The sequence below is a fragment of the Drosophila subpulchrella genome, chromosome 2L (genome assembly GCF_014743375.2).
Source record: "Drosophila subpulchrella strain 33 F10 #4 breed RU33 chromosome 2L, RU_Dsub_v1.1 Primary Assembly, whole genome shotgun sequence".
Lineage (NCBI taxonomy): Eukaryota > Metazoa > Arthropoda > Insecta > Diptera > Drosophilidae > Drosophila > Drosophila subpulchrella.
In genome coordinates, this window is record NC_050610.1 from 1,309,095 (window position 1) to 1,326,332 (window position 17,238).

At 42.5% G+C, this 17,238-nt stretch overlaps 3 protein-coding genes across 11 annotated transcripts; 2 read left to right on the forward strand and 1 right to left on the reverse strand.

Annotated features, from left to right (window-relative positions):
- Window positions 1–114: 114 nt before the first annotated feature.
- Window positions 115–10,204, reverse strand: LOC119545977 (inactive pancreatic lipase-related protein 1). Of its 3 annotated transcripts, XM_037851955.1 has the most exons (5): window positions 1,594–1,715; window positions 1,462–1,519; window positions 1,235–1,397; window positions 428–1,059; window positions 115–347 (listed from the first exon to the last, which is right to left on the reverse strand). In XM_037851955.1, exons 1-5 carry the CDS (start codon window positions 1,675–1,677, stop codon window positions 115–117), a joined length of 1,170 nt encoding a protein of 389 aa, XP_037707883.1. In that variant the 5' UTR covers window positions 1,678–1,715. The 3 variants fall into 3 exon arrangements, with proteins under 3 accessions (XP_037707883.1, XP_037707881.1, XP_037707882.1); XM_037851953.1 differs by lacking the exons at window positions 1,462–1,519; window positions 1,594–1,715 and adding an exon at window positions 10,040–10,204; XM_037851954.1 differs by lacking the exons at window positions 1,462–1,519; window positions 1,594–1,715 and adding an exon at window positions 1,963–2,090.
- On the forward strand, window positions 4,402–5,073 carry LOC119545979 (barrier-to-autointegration factor). Its single transcript, XM_037851956.1, has 2 exons — window positions 4,402–4,632; window positions 4,724–5,073. Exons 1-2 carry the CDS (start codon window positions 4,507–4,509, stop codon window positions 4,868–4,870), a joined length of 273 nt encoding a protein of 90 aa, XP_037707884.1. The 5' UTR covers window positions 4,402–4,506; the 3' UTR covers window positions 4,871–5,073.
- On the forward strand, window positions 6,330–16,554 carry LOC119545975 (striatin-3). 7 transcript variants are annotated; one of them, XM_037851946.1, is made up of 6 exons: window positions 6,330–6,483; window positions 7,625–8,216; window positions 12,007–12,484; window positions 12,542–12,760; window positions 13,029–13,085; window positions 13,686–16,554. In XM_037851946.1, exons 2-6 carry the CDS (start codon window positions 7,812–7,814, stop codon window positions 14,795–14,797), a joined length of 2,271 nt encoding a protein of 756 aa, XP_037707874.1. In that variant the 5' UTR covers window positions 6,330–6,483; window positions 7,625–7,811; the 3' UTR covers window positions 14,798–16,554. The 7 variants fall into 7 exon arrangements, with proteins under 7 accessions (XP_037707874.1, XP_037707878.1, XP_037707879.1 ...); XM_037851950.1 differs by having other exon boundaries at window positions 12,566–12,760; XM_037851948.1 differs by lacking the exon at window positions 6,330–6,483 and adding an exon at window positions 6,694–6,804.
- The last annotated feature ends 684 nt before the right edge of the window (window positions 16,555–17,238 follow it).

Sequence of the window (17,238 nt, forward strand, 5' to 3'; positions counted from 1 at the left end):
CAGAAGACCAATGAAATATCGAATACCCCAAAATAACTTCAGTTGCATATTGTATTCATTGCAGTAATAATAATAATAAATATTAATTTTTGACATTTAATGGAAGCATAATGGTTAGTTACTCCATATATCATCGATTCCCAAGGCATAGCTCGGTTTGTTGGCCGTTTTCACAAAAAATATCCCCCGAGCGTCGCGGGGAACAGGGTCCCCCATCAAGATTTTGCCGCCTGTACAGTTTTTTCCCTTAAGTTCATCTAGTCCAGAGCAGGGAACACCAAAAAAGCCTTTTGGTGAATTAATGGATTCTGCATAATATTCGTACGAACGTCCATGACTGCAACCAGCTAAAAATTGTAAAGGTGTTGAATACTTTTTATAGCAATTGTTATATTGAAGAGAATTGGAAGCCAAACACAATACTCACTAAAAATCTGTGAAAGCTCCTTGCAACCCGGCTGCGGTGGTCCCCCACCATTTGGATAAAAATCCACCATACCGATTGGTTTTCTGAATCCCAGATAACCGGCACAACTGTGAATAACATCCACAAAGTTTGCGTCCGTATCGTCCAGGTGATTCTCCGGGCCGATGCAATCCTCGAAAGCAGGCCGCGCCGGATCCAGACCAGTGATGCGGTTAACCCTGTACTTGGTGTAGGAGCCCGCATAGCCCATTATGTGTGCACCCAGACTGTGGCCTATGAGGTGTATCCTATTCGGATCCGCGTCCTTCTCCTCCACGAGGAGATCAATCAGCTTTGCAACCGCCCTGCCCACTTGCACTGTGTATCGAGCCGGAGTCAGGTAGTAAATATTATCCGCCTGATCCTTCCAGTTGATGGCAAAAACGTTCACCTGGCCCCGTTCGATATAAGCTCCGCGAATCGATTGGATCGAGTTGCTCATGGTGCTGGACTTCCAGCCGTGGACGAGGATCTTTGTGTCCAGGTCCGGATTAAACTTTTCGGCCATCTCCTGCCAAGTGTCTCGCTTGTGGCGTTGTGGAAACTCAAAATTGTTTTCATCAATCCAGAAATCTGCGCTAGAACTGGAATCCCTGGAAGAGTGGATAAAGGAAAAAATTTGTCAGAAACGTCAAACTCGCGGGTACATTTGTTCAAAACATAAAATGGAAACGAACTTCGGCCAGGTTATAATAAGAAAATTGACATATAGCCTCACGTTTCAAAAATGTAGATTACATTGAAAACTACAAAATATTTACCACTCACCTCCCATAGAGTTCAAACTTGATGAGCTGGGGAAGGTTGATACGGTTTTCGGGCGGAGGTTCCACCAGGTAGGCCACCTCCGGCTTACCCTGTCCATTGGGCATATAAATCCAGGTCTTATTGTAATCCTCCTGGTTTAGAGCCACCTCGCCACGAATGCCAACTAAAAGAAAAGACGGGGATTCCCCAATTAATAAAATAACTTTACCAATTTGATACCGCTTTACAGAGCAGGAGCACGGGTCGCACCACCTGGGCGAGGGCAGCAAAGCCGGTAATAAGCCACTATTAGTTATAGAAATAGATAAAAGATTAGAAATAACATAAGTGAAACTATTAATGATGTCCGGCCACCCCACCTGAACAACCACAAATGTGGTGGAGACCTCGTTACGACAGGGATTTATCACATTGCAGATGCAGGCCAGCGCATTCGAGGACATCTCGACCAGCTAAACGTCGTTCTTCAACTGTTCAGACGCCGAACTTCAATGATGACCCAAGGCCCCAGATCGGAGCTCCCAGCTCCCAGCTTCCAGCTTCAAGCTCATTAAGGCGGCTGACGCATTAGTAATCCTCGAAACCGGTTCCGACCCAGCAATTAATACTTGGCCTGGAGCGTTTTAATTACTCAGCATCAATGCAATATGTGTGCGCAAATCTCGGTCAGCTGAGAAGTCGGTGGAGACAAAGCCAGATACCCGTATATCTGATCCCCCCTAACTCACCCATCCAATAAAGGGCCAAGCCACAGAGCCAGCAAAGTAGCAACATCTTTGCGGCAAATAAGACTTTACTGTGACACGAGACTCGGAATTGTGGGTTTTATAGCGAATGAGCCGGTGGGAGTTGATAAGCTGGAACAGGGCCATGTGTCAATCAAGACTGGAGTTCTGGACGGACTGCTTCCCATGTTGAAGCTTCGGTCGGAAGGGTCTTATCATTCGTGCTCAGCTGGATGTCCAAAGCACGGCGCTGTGAAATTGGGTTAAGCCTAGTTGTTCAATGCATACTAATTACAGGTGATATCTATATTGCTCAATTATTGCAAACTGGAACAATCTATGTATGTGTTTTGAAATGATTTTTGATCAGCCAAATATTGTTATACCCTTGCAGAGCGTACCACTGCAAACGACAATATTCGTAGTGAACATTCGCTCAGAAAAGGTATTTTGAAATGTTTAAGTGCGGAACATATTGTGCGGCGCATATCTTAAACTTTTTTAGCTCACAACTTCAAATTCATGAACTCATTGTAAAAATTCTAGGAAAGTCTCGTTTTCAAATTATCGCCGATTGAGTCATTTATCTAGTAAATGTTGAATCACTTTGCGTCACAAAAAAAAATATCAGATATTTGTATACCCCTTACTCATAGAGTAAAAGGGTATACTAGATTCGTCGGAAAGTATGTAACAGGCAGAAGGAAGCGTTTCCGAACCCATAAAGTATATATATTCTTGATCAGGATCACTAGCCGAGTCGATCTAGCCATGTCCGCCTGTCCGTCTGTCCGTCCGTCCGGATAAACGCTAAAATCTCGGAAACTATAAAAGCTAGACTATTTGGATTTGGCATGCAGATTCCTGAGCTTCTTACGCAGCGCAAGTTTGTTTCAGCAGAGTGCCACGCCCACTCTAACGCCCACAAACCGCCCAAAACTGTGGCTCCTACAGTTTTGATGCTAGAATAAAAATTTTAACTGAAATGTATTGCTCTCATCAATACCTATGCATTGACCAAAAAAAAAATTGCCACTCCCACTTTAAGGCCCACAAACCGCCCACAAACTTCAAAAAATCGTAACTATTAACGTCGATATCTCGGAAACTATCAAAGATAGAGAATTGGATCTCAAATTTAGATTCCGTAGCCTTGTACGCAGCGCATGTTTGTTACGCGAATATGCAACGCCCACTCTAACGCCCACCAGCCACCCAAACCTGTGGCGCCCACAATTTGTATGCTAGACAAAAATTTTAACTGAAATGTATTGGTCCCGTCAATAACTATCGATTGATCCAAAAAAAAATTTGCCACGCCCACTCTAACGCCCATAACGCTTAAATCTGTCTACCGCCGGTAGGTGGCGCATTTCAATCTCGCTTTGCTGCTTGCATATCTCCATTTCCCTTTGGTCCTTTAATTGAGTAACGGGTATCTAATAGTCGAGGTATAGCGTTCTTCCTTGTTGAGTGCTGTGTTTTTGCCAAGAAGGGCTTGCATGATTATAACTTCAGTCAGATCTCAGTCAGACCATTCCTATCCTATATAGAACACTCAAAAAAGTCATCCTAAGTTTAAGCACGACCTAATCATTCATAACACCCAAAAACGCATTTTAAAATAAGAGAGAACGCTGTAGTCGATGCCATCGACTATTAGATACCCGTTACTCAGCTAAGTTCACTGGGAGCATACAAGTAGCAAAGCGTCTGTTCCCAAGATTGCACGTTTTATTTGCTTATAACTATTAAATAAATGGCCCGGCCAATTTTTGGCATGTAGTTGCATATTGATAAACGAAACAAAATCGTTTTTACATTTTTCGAAAAAAAAAATAAAAAATGTGGGCGCTAGACGAGTTTTAGCGTTATGGGCGATTGTTGGCGTTAGAGTGGGCGTGACACTCTTCTGAAACAAACATGCGCTGCGCAGGAATCTCTAGAATCTGCACGCCAAGTCCCAACATTCTAGCTCTTATAGTTTCCGAGATCTCAGTGTTCATACGGACATGGCTAGATGGAGTCGGCTAGTGAGAATATACATACATATATACTTTATAGGGTCGGAACAGCTTCCTTCTACATATTTTTCGACGAATCTAGAATACCCTTTTACTCTAAGAGTAACAGGATAGATTTAACAACGAAATACTTCTACTACTTGAGGTCTCGGGATCGAGTCCTAGGATAGATACATACAATTGTATGTAATTAAAATAAATATTTCGTAAGGTAAAACTAGTTATACACTTTACTCTTACATTAAAAGGGTATATTGTATTCGTCGGAAAATATGTAACAGGTTTCAGACCCTGACATACAGATTCAAAGTGTTCCATTTTTTTTTGTTCAAATGGTTTGAGTCACTGCTGCGGATTCAGTGGCTTGGTATATTTCAAAAATTATTTGGTACGTGCGGTATTTCTTAAGGTACTAGTCGCGGTCACACTGTTAGTACGTCATTTTTAGAAACGCCGCGAATTTTTACCATTGAAATTTTGCACTGGAATTTCGCAAGGCGCACAAAGGAAACAAGCAGCAAATATGTCGGGCACTTCGCAAAAATACAGGAACTTTGTGGCGGAGCCAATGGGCAACAAGTCGGTGACAGAATTGGCCGGAATCGGCGAAACCCTCGGCGGACGCTTGGCGGAAGCTGGATTCGACAAGGTGCGTGTGTAAATACGATGACGCCATGTGCGCAAATAAACAATGCGGAGTGTTTACAATGATCGCCTTTACTAAAATACCTTTACCGCAGGCCTACACAGTCTTGGGCCAGTTCCTGGTACTGAAGAAGGACGAGGAACTGTTCAAGGACTGGATGAAGGAGGTGTGCCACGCGAGCTCCAAGCAGGCGTCCGATTGCTACAACTGCCTCAACGACTGGTGCGAAGAGTTCTTGTAAGGGATGTGACCCCAAGATTCAAATGTTTCGATCAAAAGGCATAAAGGCACTGGCAAATGATTTATAATACCCGCCAAACAATCTGGCCCAGTCGTAGCTAAGCATTTGTCGTGTTCATGTTCGTATCACTGTTAGTTTGTAGTTAAGATGTAATTTAATGTCTAACCGGAATAAATGTACAGTCATGGAAACCATCCAACGAATGGCCGTGTAATTCTGAAGGAGTACAGTAGGTTAAAAAGGTTGTTGCATATATGACAGGGTACGGAATGCGAGTTTAATAAGGAACTTGGAAAATAAATACAAATAAAATAAAAATATCAATATTTCGAAACTTTCTGGAACGGAAGCTTACATACTCCTTCAAGTTTTAAAAATTTACTAATAAAATTTTAATTAGGGGCCATCCCTTTTTAACCTGATAATAAGTTAAAGTTTGTATTAAGTATTAACTTTTACTTTTATTTAATAAAAAATAAACAAACATTTGTATTCTTTTTGAAATATTTATTTTGTGACACCGACAGATTTATCTAGTTTTGGTGATTTCAATAATACTCTCGTAAAGGTCTACTATTTAAGAAAATAAACTTGCCCGCCAATGTTTATCCGGTGTTAGTTTAATTATGTGTTTAGAAATGGAAAATACGGTTTTTTTTTCAAGTGGCTTAGCAAAATGGTACGATAACTGCAGTAGTTATTGATTTAAGTTTTTTTAAATTTGTCGATTTGACCTTAGGGCCGTTGTTAAACTTTAACTTAATTTAGCCAATTTCTTAGTCATTAACCTGACCATCAAGTTCCCCGAACATCATATAGATGAACAAAAAAAAATGCAACTTACACTTTTAAAAAATCTTTAACTATGTGGGCGCCAGACAGACAAACTATGTCGTTCGTGGTCAGGTTAATTTTTTAAATTATGCTATCCACACCGGATGTGGTTCGTAGGTACATAAAAAGCAATTACTTAGTTTCTCGATTTTTTTTGATGTTCGTTATTTTGAAAATGAAAGCAAAACCTATATTTATTTGTGTAGCAAGCCCCCCTGTAAATTCTTAAAAAATCGAGTTCAATCGAGGATAATTTATTTTTCTTGATTTTTGGGTTAAAGTCCGCTAATCTAAACAATTATCTTAAACTTTTTTGTTTTATTTCGTGTTCTACAATCTGTTCGCTTAGAATCTCTTGTGACTGAATGTACCATCTCTATCACTTCGATAACACAATATCGATATATCGTGCATAATGACATGGTTTTAAGAAAAGGATATGAAACATAAAATGTGTATTTCTTAAAAATCTTCAATTTCGGACTTTGTGTAGTCAACGGACGGTTGTCGATGTGGGTAGGATGCTTTACGTCAGAGTACATACGTATGTGCATTTGCAATCACGAATGTGTCTTCGCTAACCAGAAGGGTGTATTCGATAACAGTCTTAGTCCCTTGCCTATTCGATTACTCGATATCTCATCGATGTTGTCAAAACTCGATACCATGCATAAACATCGATTTTAGTTCCAGCTCTATGAATTACATTACGCGTGAATACCAATGAAAATCAAGAGGAAAATTGCGAAATACAGCCAAGCGGTGCAATAAAGCGCAAAGTAAGCAGGATTACACCGCTAAAGCGGCCAAAAAGCGAGAAACAACACACGCCGAATTCAGCAAAGTGAAATTAACTCGACTGTGGCGTATGCGTACGTTTGTGCCAGTGTGTGTGTTTTTCTTTGTATATAGACTCGCAGAACGAGACGGCCATACATGATGGCCCAGACGGGACGGCAGGTGCGCGAGTGCGAGCGAGGCGAATACTGTGCGGGCGCTGTGTGTTATTTCAGAGTTCCAGGCCAAACATTCTGATGTGCGGCCGAATCGAATCGACTTTTTGTGTGCATCGCCCCAGCGTTCTTCGCCTTAATTAATTAGTAATTGCAAACGGTCGCAATTATGCACCGAATTACGGACTTATCTAATTGCCCGCTTTCCGCTCCCTTCCCCTTCCACCTCGATATTGGTTTGCTCCTCGCACACAATACGGTGAATCGGGCAACAACGTTTCCTTGGAAAAAGCTGTAAATAGTAAACAAAATTGTCAAGTAAACGAGCAGTAGCTATCAAATAAGGTTCGAGTTCATTGGCAGCGGCTGTCCAGAAGCGAAAAGCAAATACGCAATACAAGGTTAAGCTGGACAGCTAGAAAAAGTTACAATAATTAACAAAAAAGAGAAGTAAGAACCCCATCGAAATCCCCGCCGTGTGCGTGTGTGAGTTTCCATTCAAATTTCCCTGCGATTGGGTGAGTGTGCGTGTGTGTCAGTTCAATTTTCGTACAAATTTTTGCCAGTGGAAAGTGTGGAATATAACAGTTACAGCAACTAAAATTGTTTAAACTCAAAACTCCTGCGTTACATCAGCTGTTTCACGGCTTTTTGTGCTATAACTTACACTTTTCCGAACGCCGTTGGCAACACTAGAGAGTAAAGAAGAGTCGCGTGTACCGTAAAGAGAGTTGCGAGTGAGAGCGCGAGAGGAAGAGCGGGGGCGGGGGTGGGGGCGGTTCCGGTGCGAGAGAGCGTAGTAGTAGTATATAAAGAGGGTGCGAGCGAGAGGAAGGCAGCCAGCGAGTGTCCTGTGACTGCCACCTCCCCTCCTCCCCCTTTTTCGGAAAATTCAATGACCTCATTTGTCTCATGTACGGAACTTTGCTTTTCTTTCCAAAACCAAAAAAAAAAATAAACGAAACAGGACCAACCGTAAGACCAGTGAGCAAACAAGTTCGAGAGAGCGAAGGAAAACAAAGGACTTTGCACTGGGCACCCGAGGGCAGACAGCTGGCAAGCGAAGATTAGCGGGATCAGGAGCAGCGGGAACAGGATCAGGAGCAGCTACAACACCCGGCAGACAGCACAGCCACTGAGAGCGACGTGAACCAATGGGCACCAACTCGGGAGCCACCGCTGGCATCAACAACAAGCCGGTTGGCGGAGCGACAGGAGCCGGCGTCCTAGGCGGAGGCGGCGGAGTGGGCGGTGCCAACTCCTCGATCGGCGGCGTCCTGTCCAACAGTTTGGGCGGCGGCGGCAGTGGCGGTCTGAGCATCAGCGGTCTGAACGCTGGTGGACAGAACGCCAATGTGGGCGGCCTAGTCGGCGGCGGCGGAATGGGCAATGTGGGCGGCGACGACGGCGGCAACGGGATGGTCGGCGGCGGACCAAACAACCAGCAGGCCACCACGCCCCAGTACACAATACCAGGCATCTTGCACTTTATCCAGCACGAGTGGTCGCGTTTCGAGCTGGAGCGATCACAGTGGGACGTGGACAGGGCCGAGTTGCAGGTGAGTCGAATCTTTTAAATATTTTATTTTTGTTATGTTGTTGTATTTTTTTTTTGGTTAGCTAAAAATTATCTTTAACTATTGTCCCTTTTACTTTAAATATGGAATTAAGTTTTCTTTGTTACTCTAATTTTCAGCAACAAATCATAACAGCTTATATTTCACTATTGACTAAGTCAGGAACATGGCTCACTCGTAGCAGGGAATCGATCGGAAATAACACAATATATTTCCCAAAATAAACCTAAATACTACATACGATAGCGCCACTACAAGGGCAATTTGGCAAGCCCGTTTTTAAAGGCAGTCAGAGGGTTAAAGGTCCTTGTTTATCGACAGCAAGAGCACACTTTCCATTTCAATGATTTTTCGAGGCGCTAATTTATGAACATGCAAGGAAAACGGCCAGGAGGAGCACCCGGGTTGGCTGTCTGCATGCAAGCGAATCGAGTTGAGCAATTGCCGTAATCGAATTCATGCTCTGTTTGTCGCAGACGGCAAACGATACCCCAAAAGCCTTTAACACCGAAAAAAGCGTGTAGCCACCGGCAGGATGATTTTACCTCATCAACGGAGATGATGCTCCCTCCCTTCGTCGTCAGTGTCAATGTCGTCCCACGCCCTATCGCTTTCACCTGTCAACGGGCCAGATAACGACCGGTATCGATACCAAGGCACTCCACCACCCCCTGCTAACAATCCGTTACGGTCTAAATGCAACGTGACATTCAAATCTCTCTCCCTGCTTTGCATCGTATGGAAAATGGCATGGCTAAAAGAAAAAAAAACGGGTTAACAACGCACATTTGTCGCCGCGATTTATGAACCTGTTCGCCTTGTTTGGCGTTTTGGCTAAAATGAACCTGGTTCGGGTGGGCAGAGGCGACGCCATCTTAGCTGGGTCTGTTACACCAGTCGTGGAATCGTTCCCTGCCTGCATCTATTTATATTTCACATCTCTTTGTGTGTCAGTGTCGACTGCTGCGAATGCAACGTCCTTGTCTCGATGAATCTTAGTTTCCCCGGTCTTCCCATGAATGTATCCACTTCCACTTCCTACTCGGCCGGCTTTTCCTGCTGTCGCTTCTGTCAGGCAATTAACTTGCACAGTGGTCATATCCTATTTTTCTACGAAGTAGTTTTGTTGACTTTTATACCCGCTTTTCAAGTAGCGAAGTTTAAAACGGTCTTCTACTCTTGGTTTACATCTTGACCATGTTGAAAAATTGTTTTTAAAATTATTTCCAGTAATATGTGTGGGTTGTATATGATTATATTGGTTTATTTCTAGTTCCACTTCCGAAAACAGTTTTTAATATTTTCTGTCTATACTTCTTCATATTCTTGGTTATATTCCTTCCACAAACCAATAGGTGGTAAACTGTAAGATAAATGTTTTGTAGGATTTAATCCAAATCATTCTGCCAGCACTGTAAGCAAAAATTACGCGACAGCTGCTAATATATTTTCAATCATTTTACCATCGCAATTGTGTGCGAATGCATTTACAGATTAGAAAAACCAACGCCGCTGGCACTTGTCATATTAATAATTCTATTTATACGCCCATGTGTACAGTATAGGCATTTCCCTACAGTATTATGCAATGAATAATTCTAAGCTCCCCTCTTCTTTTGTTAATATGCGTTCCTGAGAATTGTAAATCAAAATCTTCAGGCCTTTCTGGGCAATTAACTTACAAATGCGCATTTGTCATGACATTCGTAATTTCTAATTGCGGATACCCGGCGAATAAAAACTAGTTGCATGTCGCAGAGCACTTTGTGAAGAGCCTTCTGCTTAAAGGCGTTGGCGTGTGTTACCTGGCCCTTTTGGCTCCATCGCCCATCTATTCCGAATATCCGCAATGTTAGCGCTGGTTTTAATTAGCCAGCTTAAGGAGCCAAGCGGAATGCCATTGAGCGATAATTTAAATGCACAACATGTTTCCATTAACATCAGCAACGCGAAGAGTGTTGCTCCCGCTCGCACTCCCGGGTTTTTATTACTATTAGCATGGGCAAATTGTTATTGTGGCTAGTTCTGGTTTTGCGATGCCTCATTCCACAGACATGCGTTCTCTTTAAACAACTGCTGCCAAAATAATAGAAACATTGGTCGTATTAATTCGGAAGCAAAGTATACCCGTTTGTAAAAGAGTAAACGGGATTTTCTTTTAATTATTAATATCCATCTACATGCCAAAAATTTATCAAATCAGACCATTCACTAAAAAGCTATAAGCTAATAAAGGAACAGACACTAGGTGTTGTTGATGTGGTGTGCAATTTCAGGCGATTTGCTCCATATTCCACGCACTCCTTTTAGCTGAGTAATGGGTATCTTATAGTCAAGGCCGTCGACCAAAGGGTTTTTTCTTATTTTCTTGGTAGTTTTTTGGGAAATTCCACAAATGTCATTTTTAAAGCATATATTTTATTAAATCTTGCATCTACAGTGGGTAGAAAAATTATAAATGGGCATAGTGTTTATTTGGCGTGGTTATAATGTGCGGGTCTGAAGGGTCTTAGGACAAAAAGAAATTGTCTGAAACGTGAATATTACATGTTCCCAATAGGCAATCTTGGTAGAAATCACCGAATAGAAAAACATTTGCCTAATATACATATCAATATCCAGTACAAAACTATTCAGGTGACCTCAAATGTGAGAGCGTGGGCGCCCACTTCCCCTCTATTGTGTTCTTTTTGCAGGGGGTGTCGTCATAGTTGTGGCACGGAAAAGCGAGGATGGGTGCAAATGGGGGAGCAGCCAAAGCAAAAGTTTCATTCCTTTGCGCACCTTGCCCCACCGCAACTATGTCAGGTGCAGTGCTCGCCCCTCGGATCCGTTCCCCCTTACCCCCTTGAGTTTTCCTCCAAAGGCTCGGCGAACTGCGCAATCATAACTGCAGTCTGTTGCTACGCTTGCTGAATGAACACGAAATGGGTGGAACGAACGGGTGGGGTGGAAAAAGTTGGATACATTGCAGCTTTTACGCATTTCGTTTAATTGAACCGACAGCTAGCTTAGATATATACCCCAACTTACCCGCTGTTGCCCCTCCGGATAATTGTGCCAGTTGTAGTATTTTTCTTTTGTATTTCTATTAATTGAATTTAATTGTTTTTCGTTGGCCTGACGCAGCGGAGCGTCAATTATGCTCCGCAACAAACAAACGCAATTGGATTGCGACGGCAGAAAAAGGGGGACAAACCATATGGGAAAGCTTTAACCAGCAGTAATAATTCATTTTCTATAATAAATTGTTTTTATGCTTTCCACTTGGGGTTTATTACACACATAATCCAAATCTTTTAACAGTGGTCACTGGTATTTTAAAATGCTGTCTTTTCATTTTTAAGATATTTACAAAATATGACTAATTGACAGTTATTACTTTAAATAAATATTATTTATCAATAATAATTGTCATTTTTTATGTTAAAAAGATATTTGAATATAATTAACCAACGCCAAGAAGCCCTAGTCCAATTAAATGAATTTTTGTAAAATGAAATGCAATTTATGTTTTTAGATCTAGCAGATTAGATTATAATATTATCTTTACATAATTCTCCAAAAGTTAAATGAATCATAGTTTAATCCTTAGTGATTTAAAATTACTCGGGACTCTTCACATCAGATGGTAAATTAAATAAAATAAGTTAGTACTGTTAGGTCAAAAAGAAAATCCGCTCTTGCTATATGTACCGGATGAGCTTAATAAACATTTTTCTTCAAATCTTTATAAATCCTTTTAACTTTACAATCTTTTCTTTCCTCGCAGGCTCGCATTGCAATGCTTTTAGGAGAGCGCAAGTGCTTGGAAAGTCTCAAATCGGACCTGACGCGCCGCATCAAGATGCTGGAGTACGCACTGCGCCAGGAGCGGGCCAAGTTCTACCGGTTAAAATACGGCACCGATCCGCCGCAGCTGAACGAGTTCAAGCCGTCAAACGAGGACGCTGGACTGGCCGGGGAAGTGGCCACTGACTCGGAGGTACCCTACAGCAGTGTCTCAAACACCACGTGGCGGCAGGGTCGCCAGATGCTGCGTCAGTATCTGGCCGAGATCGGCTACACAGACAACATCATTGACGTGCGCTCGAATCGGGTACGTTCGATCCTGGGCCTCAACAACAATGCTGAGCACGACGGCAGCGGTGGAGGTCTGGGCGGTGGACTCGGCGGCGGCACCGGCGGCGAGAACCTTAGCCCGAACATCAACGGGAACGAGAGCAACAAGCGCGCCTCGGAGACGGAAGGTAGGTGATTGTGTTACGACCCCCTGTTGGGAGATTTGAATAATTTGCTCACATCAGGCCGTCATACTCCCGCTAAAAAAGTGCAACAATCGATCGACGAAATAATCGTGGACACCGAGGCGGCTGTGATGGCGAACTTTGAGTTCCTGGGAGCCACCGAAATGTCCGACGACGACGAGATATCTGACGACCTGGAGATGGTGGCCACCGACAATGATGACACGGACGTCAAGCTGGCCAAGCGCGCCAAGTCTGGCAAGGATATGCTCACCGAGGGTAGGTGCTGTCCCTGATCCTCCTTACATTGCCCGCCGCCTGCAACCTTCAGCCCTCTTCCCGCATGGGCCCGCCTCGCATTTTCGCCTTTATGTTCGCCAAATCGTAGCGATAACGAAATAAATTCGGTTTAGCTCCCAGCTCCTTTTATCCCATGTAGAATCCTAGTTTCGGTTACTAGTCAATACTAGTTTACGGCTGGCTTCTTGTCTTACGCTTTTTGTTTCTGCTTCTGTTTCTTTGGCAACTCTATCTTCTACGCTCGTAGATCTTGAGGCCGATGTGGGAGAGCAGCTATTGAACGATATGAATCTCATGACCGAAGGTGCTTTTCAACAGATCTTACATGCTTCTGCCTAGAATAAAAACAAGATCCACCTAACCCTCAAAGGGGTACCACGTAAAAGGAAAATCACAGATACTATTTTAGTTTATTAACTTTTTTTAAAACATTCGAACTATAACTTTGATTTTGTGCTGTCCTTTTTGTATTTAGGTAGTTAAATACCACAGTACAACACGGAAAATACAACGCGAGCAAAACTAGAGGAACTCGAAATGGGGATCTACTCTTGTTGATAAAACTTTCAGATTTTAAAATCCAAACTGGGGTTAAATTCGAAAACCCTAATAATTATAATTATAAAAAAAATAAAATATTGTTTAGATTGAATTACTTTATACAAATTGATTAAATTGGGTTACAAAATGCTAAAAGTAAATAATAAATTAATACAATTTTGTCTAAAAGAGTTCTTAAAGTGATAAAAGTTTGAGATTTGTTAAATTCAATTGTTCCGTTTTAAAAATACGTTCACGTTCAAAAATAAATGGTTTAGTATGATTATTTTTTGTGGTACTCCTTCCGGCGTTGGACACCGCAATGTGGTATATGTACTTACAATATTTTTTAATCTTCCCACAGAGGTAGACGGCTCCTTGGGACTGGGCGAGCTGGCCCAGCTAACGGTGAATAACGAATCTGATGGAGCCTACGATGCAAACTCCAAGGATGGAACGGGCGGCAGTGCCGGCGGTGCTGGTTACCGCAAGACCTGGAACGCCAAGTACACGCTTCGCTCGCACTTTGACGGAGTGCGTTCACTTATTTTTCACCCTGAAGAGCCGGTGCTGATTACCGCCTCCGAGGATCACACATTGAAGCTTTGGAATCTGCAAAAAACGGTGCAGGCTAAGAAGTCAGCCAGCTTGGATGTGGAGCCGTTGTATACTTTCCGGGCCCACACGGGTCCCGTTCTGTGCCTGGGAATGTCTTCCAGCGGGGAGACGTGCTACTCGGGCGGCCTGGACGGCAACATTGAGTGCTGGCAGTTGCCGTCGCCGAACATCGATCCGTACGATTGCTACGATCCGAACGTGCACTCCGGCACGCTCGAGGGGCACACGGACGCCGTGTGGGGCCTTACCACCATGCAGAGCAACATTGTGTCATGCTCGGCGGACGGAACGGTTAAACTGTGGTCGCCCTACAACAAAGAGCCGCTGCTGCGCACCTACACGGCCTCCGAGGCGGAGGGTGCGCCCTCCTCAGTGGACTTTGTGCGCAACGAGGTGGACCATATTGTGGTTGCGTATAACAGTGCCCACTGCATTGTGTACGACACGGAGACGGGCAAGCAGGTGGTGCGGCTGGAGGCGGCGCAGGAGATGTCCGGCAACACGGGGAAGTTTATTAACAAGGTGGTGTCGCACCCTACGCTCCCCATCACGATCACCGCGCACGAGGACCGTCACATCCGCTTCTGGGACAACACCTCCGGCACACTGGTACACTCAATGGTGGCGCATTTAGAGCCGGTCACCTCGCTGGCCGTTGATGCACATGGTCTGTATTTGCTTTCCGGCTCGCACGACTGCTCGATACGGCTGTGGAACCTGGACAATAAGACGTGCGTGCAGGAGATCACGGCACACCGTAAGAAGTTCGACGAGAGCATATTCGATGTGGCTTTTCATGCCACTAAGCCGTACATCGCTAGTGCCGGGGCCGACGGCCTCGCCAAGGTTTTTGTCTAAGAAAGACCACACCCTCCCTGGCCACGTCGGATCGAACGAATTCAGAATTCGGTATCCAGAGTGCAGAAGCAGATGCCACAGCCAGCAGCTCACAGCTAAGCGATTGCGAGTTCGAGTTAAATATTTATACATACATTATAAATATACTATACATTAAAATTTAATTATACTTCAACCGAGAAGAACAACCAATTACGCATACAACAATAAGAGAGGAAAGAAACCACAAACAAAAACCAACATTAAAAACAAATGCTATAAAGTAACAAAAAATAAATTCAAAATGTGAAACGGCATTTCGAGAAGAGCAACAGAGTCAAGTAACAGACGAGAGTCGCGTAATCTAGGAACGTAATTCTAAAGCAATGCATAATACGGCATATAACCACAACTAAGTGCAACACAAACATTATGTATTTGTTAAAAAATAACACCCTAGCAATGAAAGAGTTTGATCTTGTTGTGAATCTCCCAAAGTAAGGAATGAACTCAAGATCGACCCTCTTCGGTTTTAGTCTTAATAGCACTTGCACAGCGATTGTTCGATAACACGAGTTTGCCTATAAATCAGTCGGACTTCCTGTACATTTTATATACATACAAAAAAACATATATATATATACTTATTCTACGCCCATGGCAAAACTTGAGAATGGATCGTCTGCCCTCATATGTTCATAGGCACTCTCGCTGTGCAAGTGCCAGGACACGTTTCCTTCCCTGCAGAGCGAATAAGTGCGCCCTGCAGTTGGAGGAAAGTGTGGTGAAACATTTACGTAACGATGTAGACGATCAAATTCTGTAGACTAAGCAAAGCATATACACATAACCAACAATATAACCCGACCCCATATTAGCGAAAGAGCGAGGAAATTGTAAATTAACTTTAATTAGAGGACAGTCGAGGTGAGACTAGGATGAAGGCGGGTTTATGTTTATGTCAAGTAGCGAGTCGAAAACGCAACCACATTAACTGGATGTGAAACGAAACCTTACAAATTAGTACATGCAGAATGCTTCTATAATTTCTATTGTCATTACCAAGGGAGTACGCAATGCTTGATAAACCACGACCATGTGAAGATGAGATATAAATAATAATTGCAGGCAAGCTATAAAATGTATGCTAAGCTATTTATTTAATTTATGCCTAGTATTAAACGAATGAAACAAACAAAATGTTGGCGCCAATCGCTGATCCAATGGATTTCGTAGTTGAATATAAATTAGATTCGCTTACCATGGATGCGTACTCGTAAATTTAACCAAGAAAATCCACGTTGAATGATCAAATTTAGATATGTGACTTGAACGTGAAAGCCGAGCAACTCAATATTAGTTTTAGTATTACCAATTATTGTAATTATTACGTGAAGCCTTTCACCGACACTCTCCACACACTTTTAAACCTTAAACTTGATATTCGAAACCGATGAAAAAGAATCAAAAACGATTGCGATCTGTGTACACCAAGCAAATCCTCTATTATTTTAATTACGTATTTTAATTTACTCCTTAGTTGTTACAATCAAGAACCCGATTCACCTTTTGGATCCCTCAGTGATCCGAAACTCTGATGAGCCGATGATAATGGTAATATTAATAGGAGTGGTTGCCCATCAAGCAATCACTCGCAAATATATAGCAGATTTATACATTTACATATACATAAATCTATTGATTTCTAATTTTAACTGTAAATTTTTGATTTTTTATTACCATGTATTTTTATTTTAAATAAAGTTTTACAAAAAGAAGTCGTGTGATTTGCGTCTGCATTTTGATTTCCAAGATCCTCCAACAGGACCATTGAATTGATGAGAACGTTGTAGACAAGCTGGCTCTCGTTTGCAACGTTTGCAAAAATGAATAACTTTTACTTAAAAGTACAGAACAGAAACACCAAAAGACCATTTAAGCGCCAAGAAGCTGTTGCCTTTTCACTTGGAAAAGTTTTCGCTGCTGGCAGCCTTTTGATTTCTTAAATCTGAGAATTACGCCGCACAACATGAAAGCATTTTCGTTTCCAACCGTTAAAAATCCACTGCCGTAAATTGCCGTTAAACACAAGCTGCACGCATGCGTTTTGTTTGACAAAGAATGAGAATCCGAAAGATATTCTCCAATATTATGTATATGCAAACAAAAAGTATTGCAATTCTCCTGCATGTAAGACACGAACTAGAAAGTTGTAACAAATACAAAATTTAGATTCCGATTTGGCATTCAACTAATACTTAAGCAGCAAAAGTGCAGCCGCGAGGGGCACGATAAGCATTACTTAACTAAGTCGAAATAAAAGTTCATTGTAGATTTGAGCATATAGGAAAGGTCCCAGGTCCTAAAGGAACACCCAGCACATAAGTTTATACATACATATATAAAAAGTAAAAAACAAAAAAGCATATTAACTGGACGATACTTTTATAACAAATTGAAGA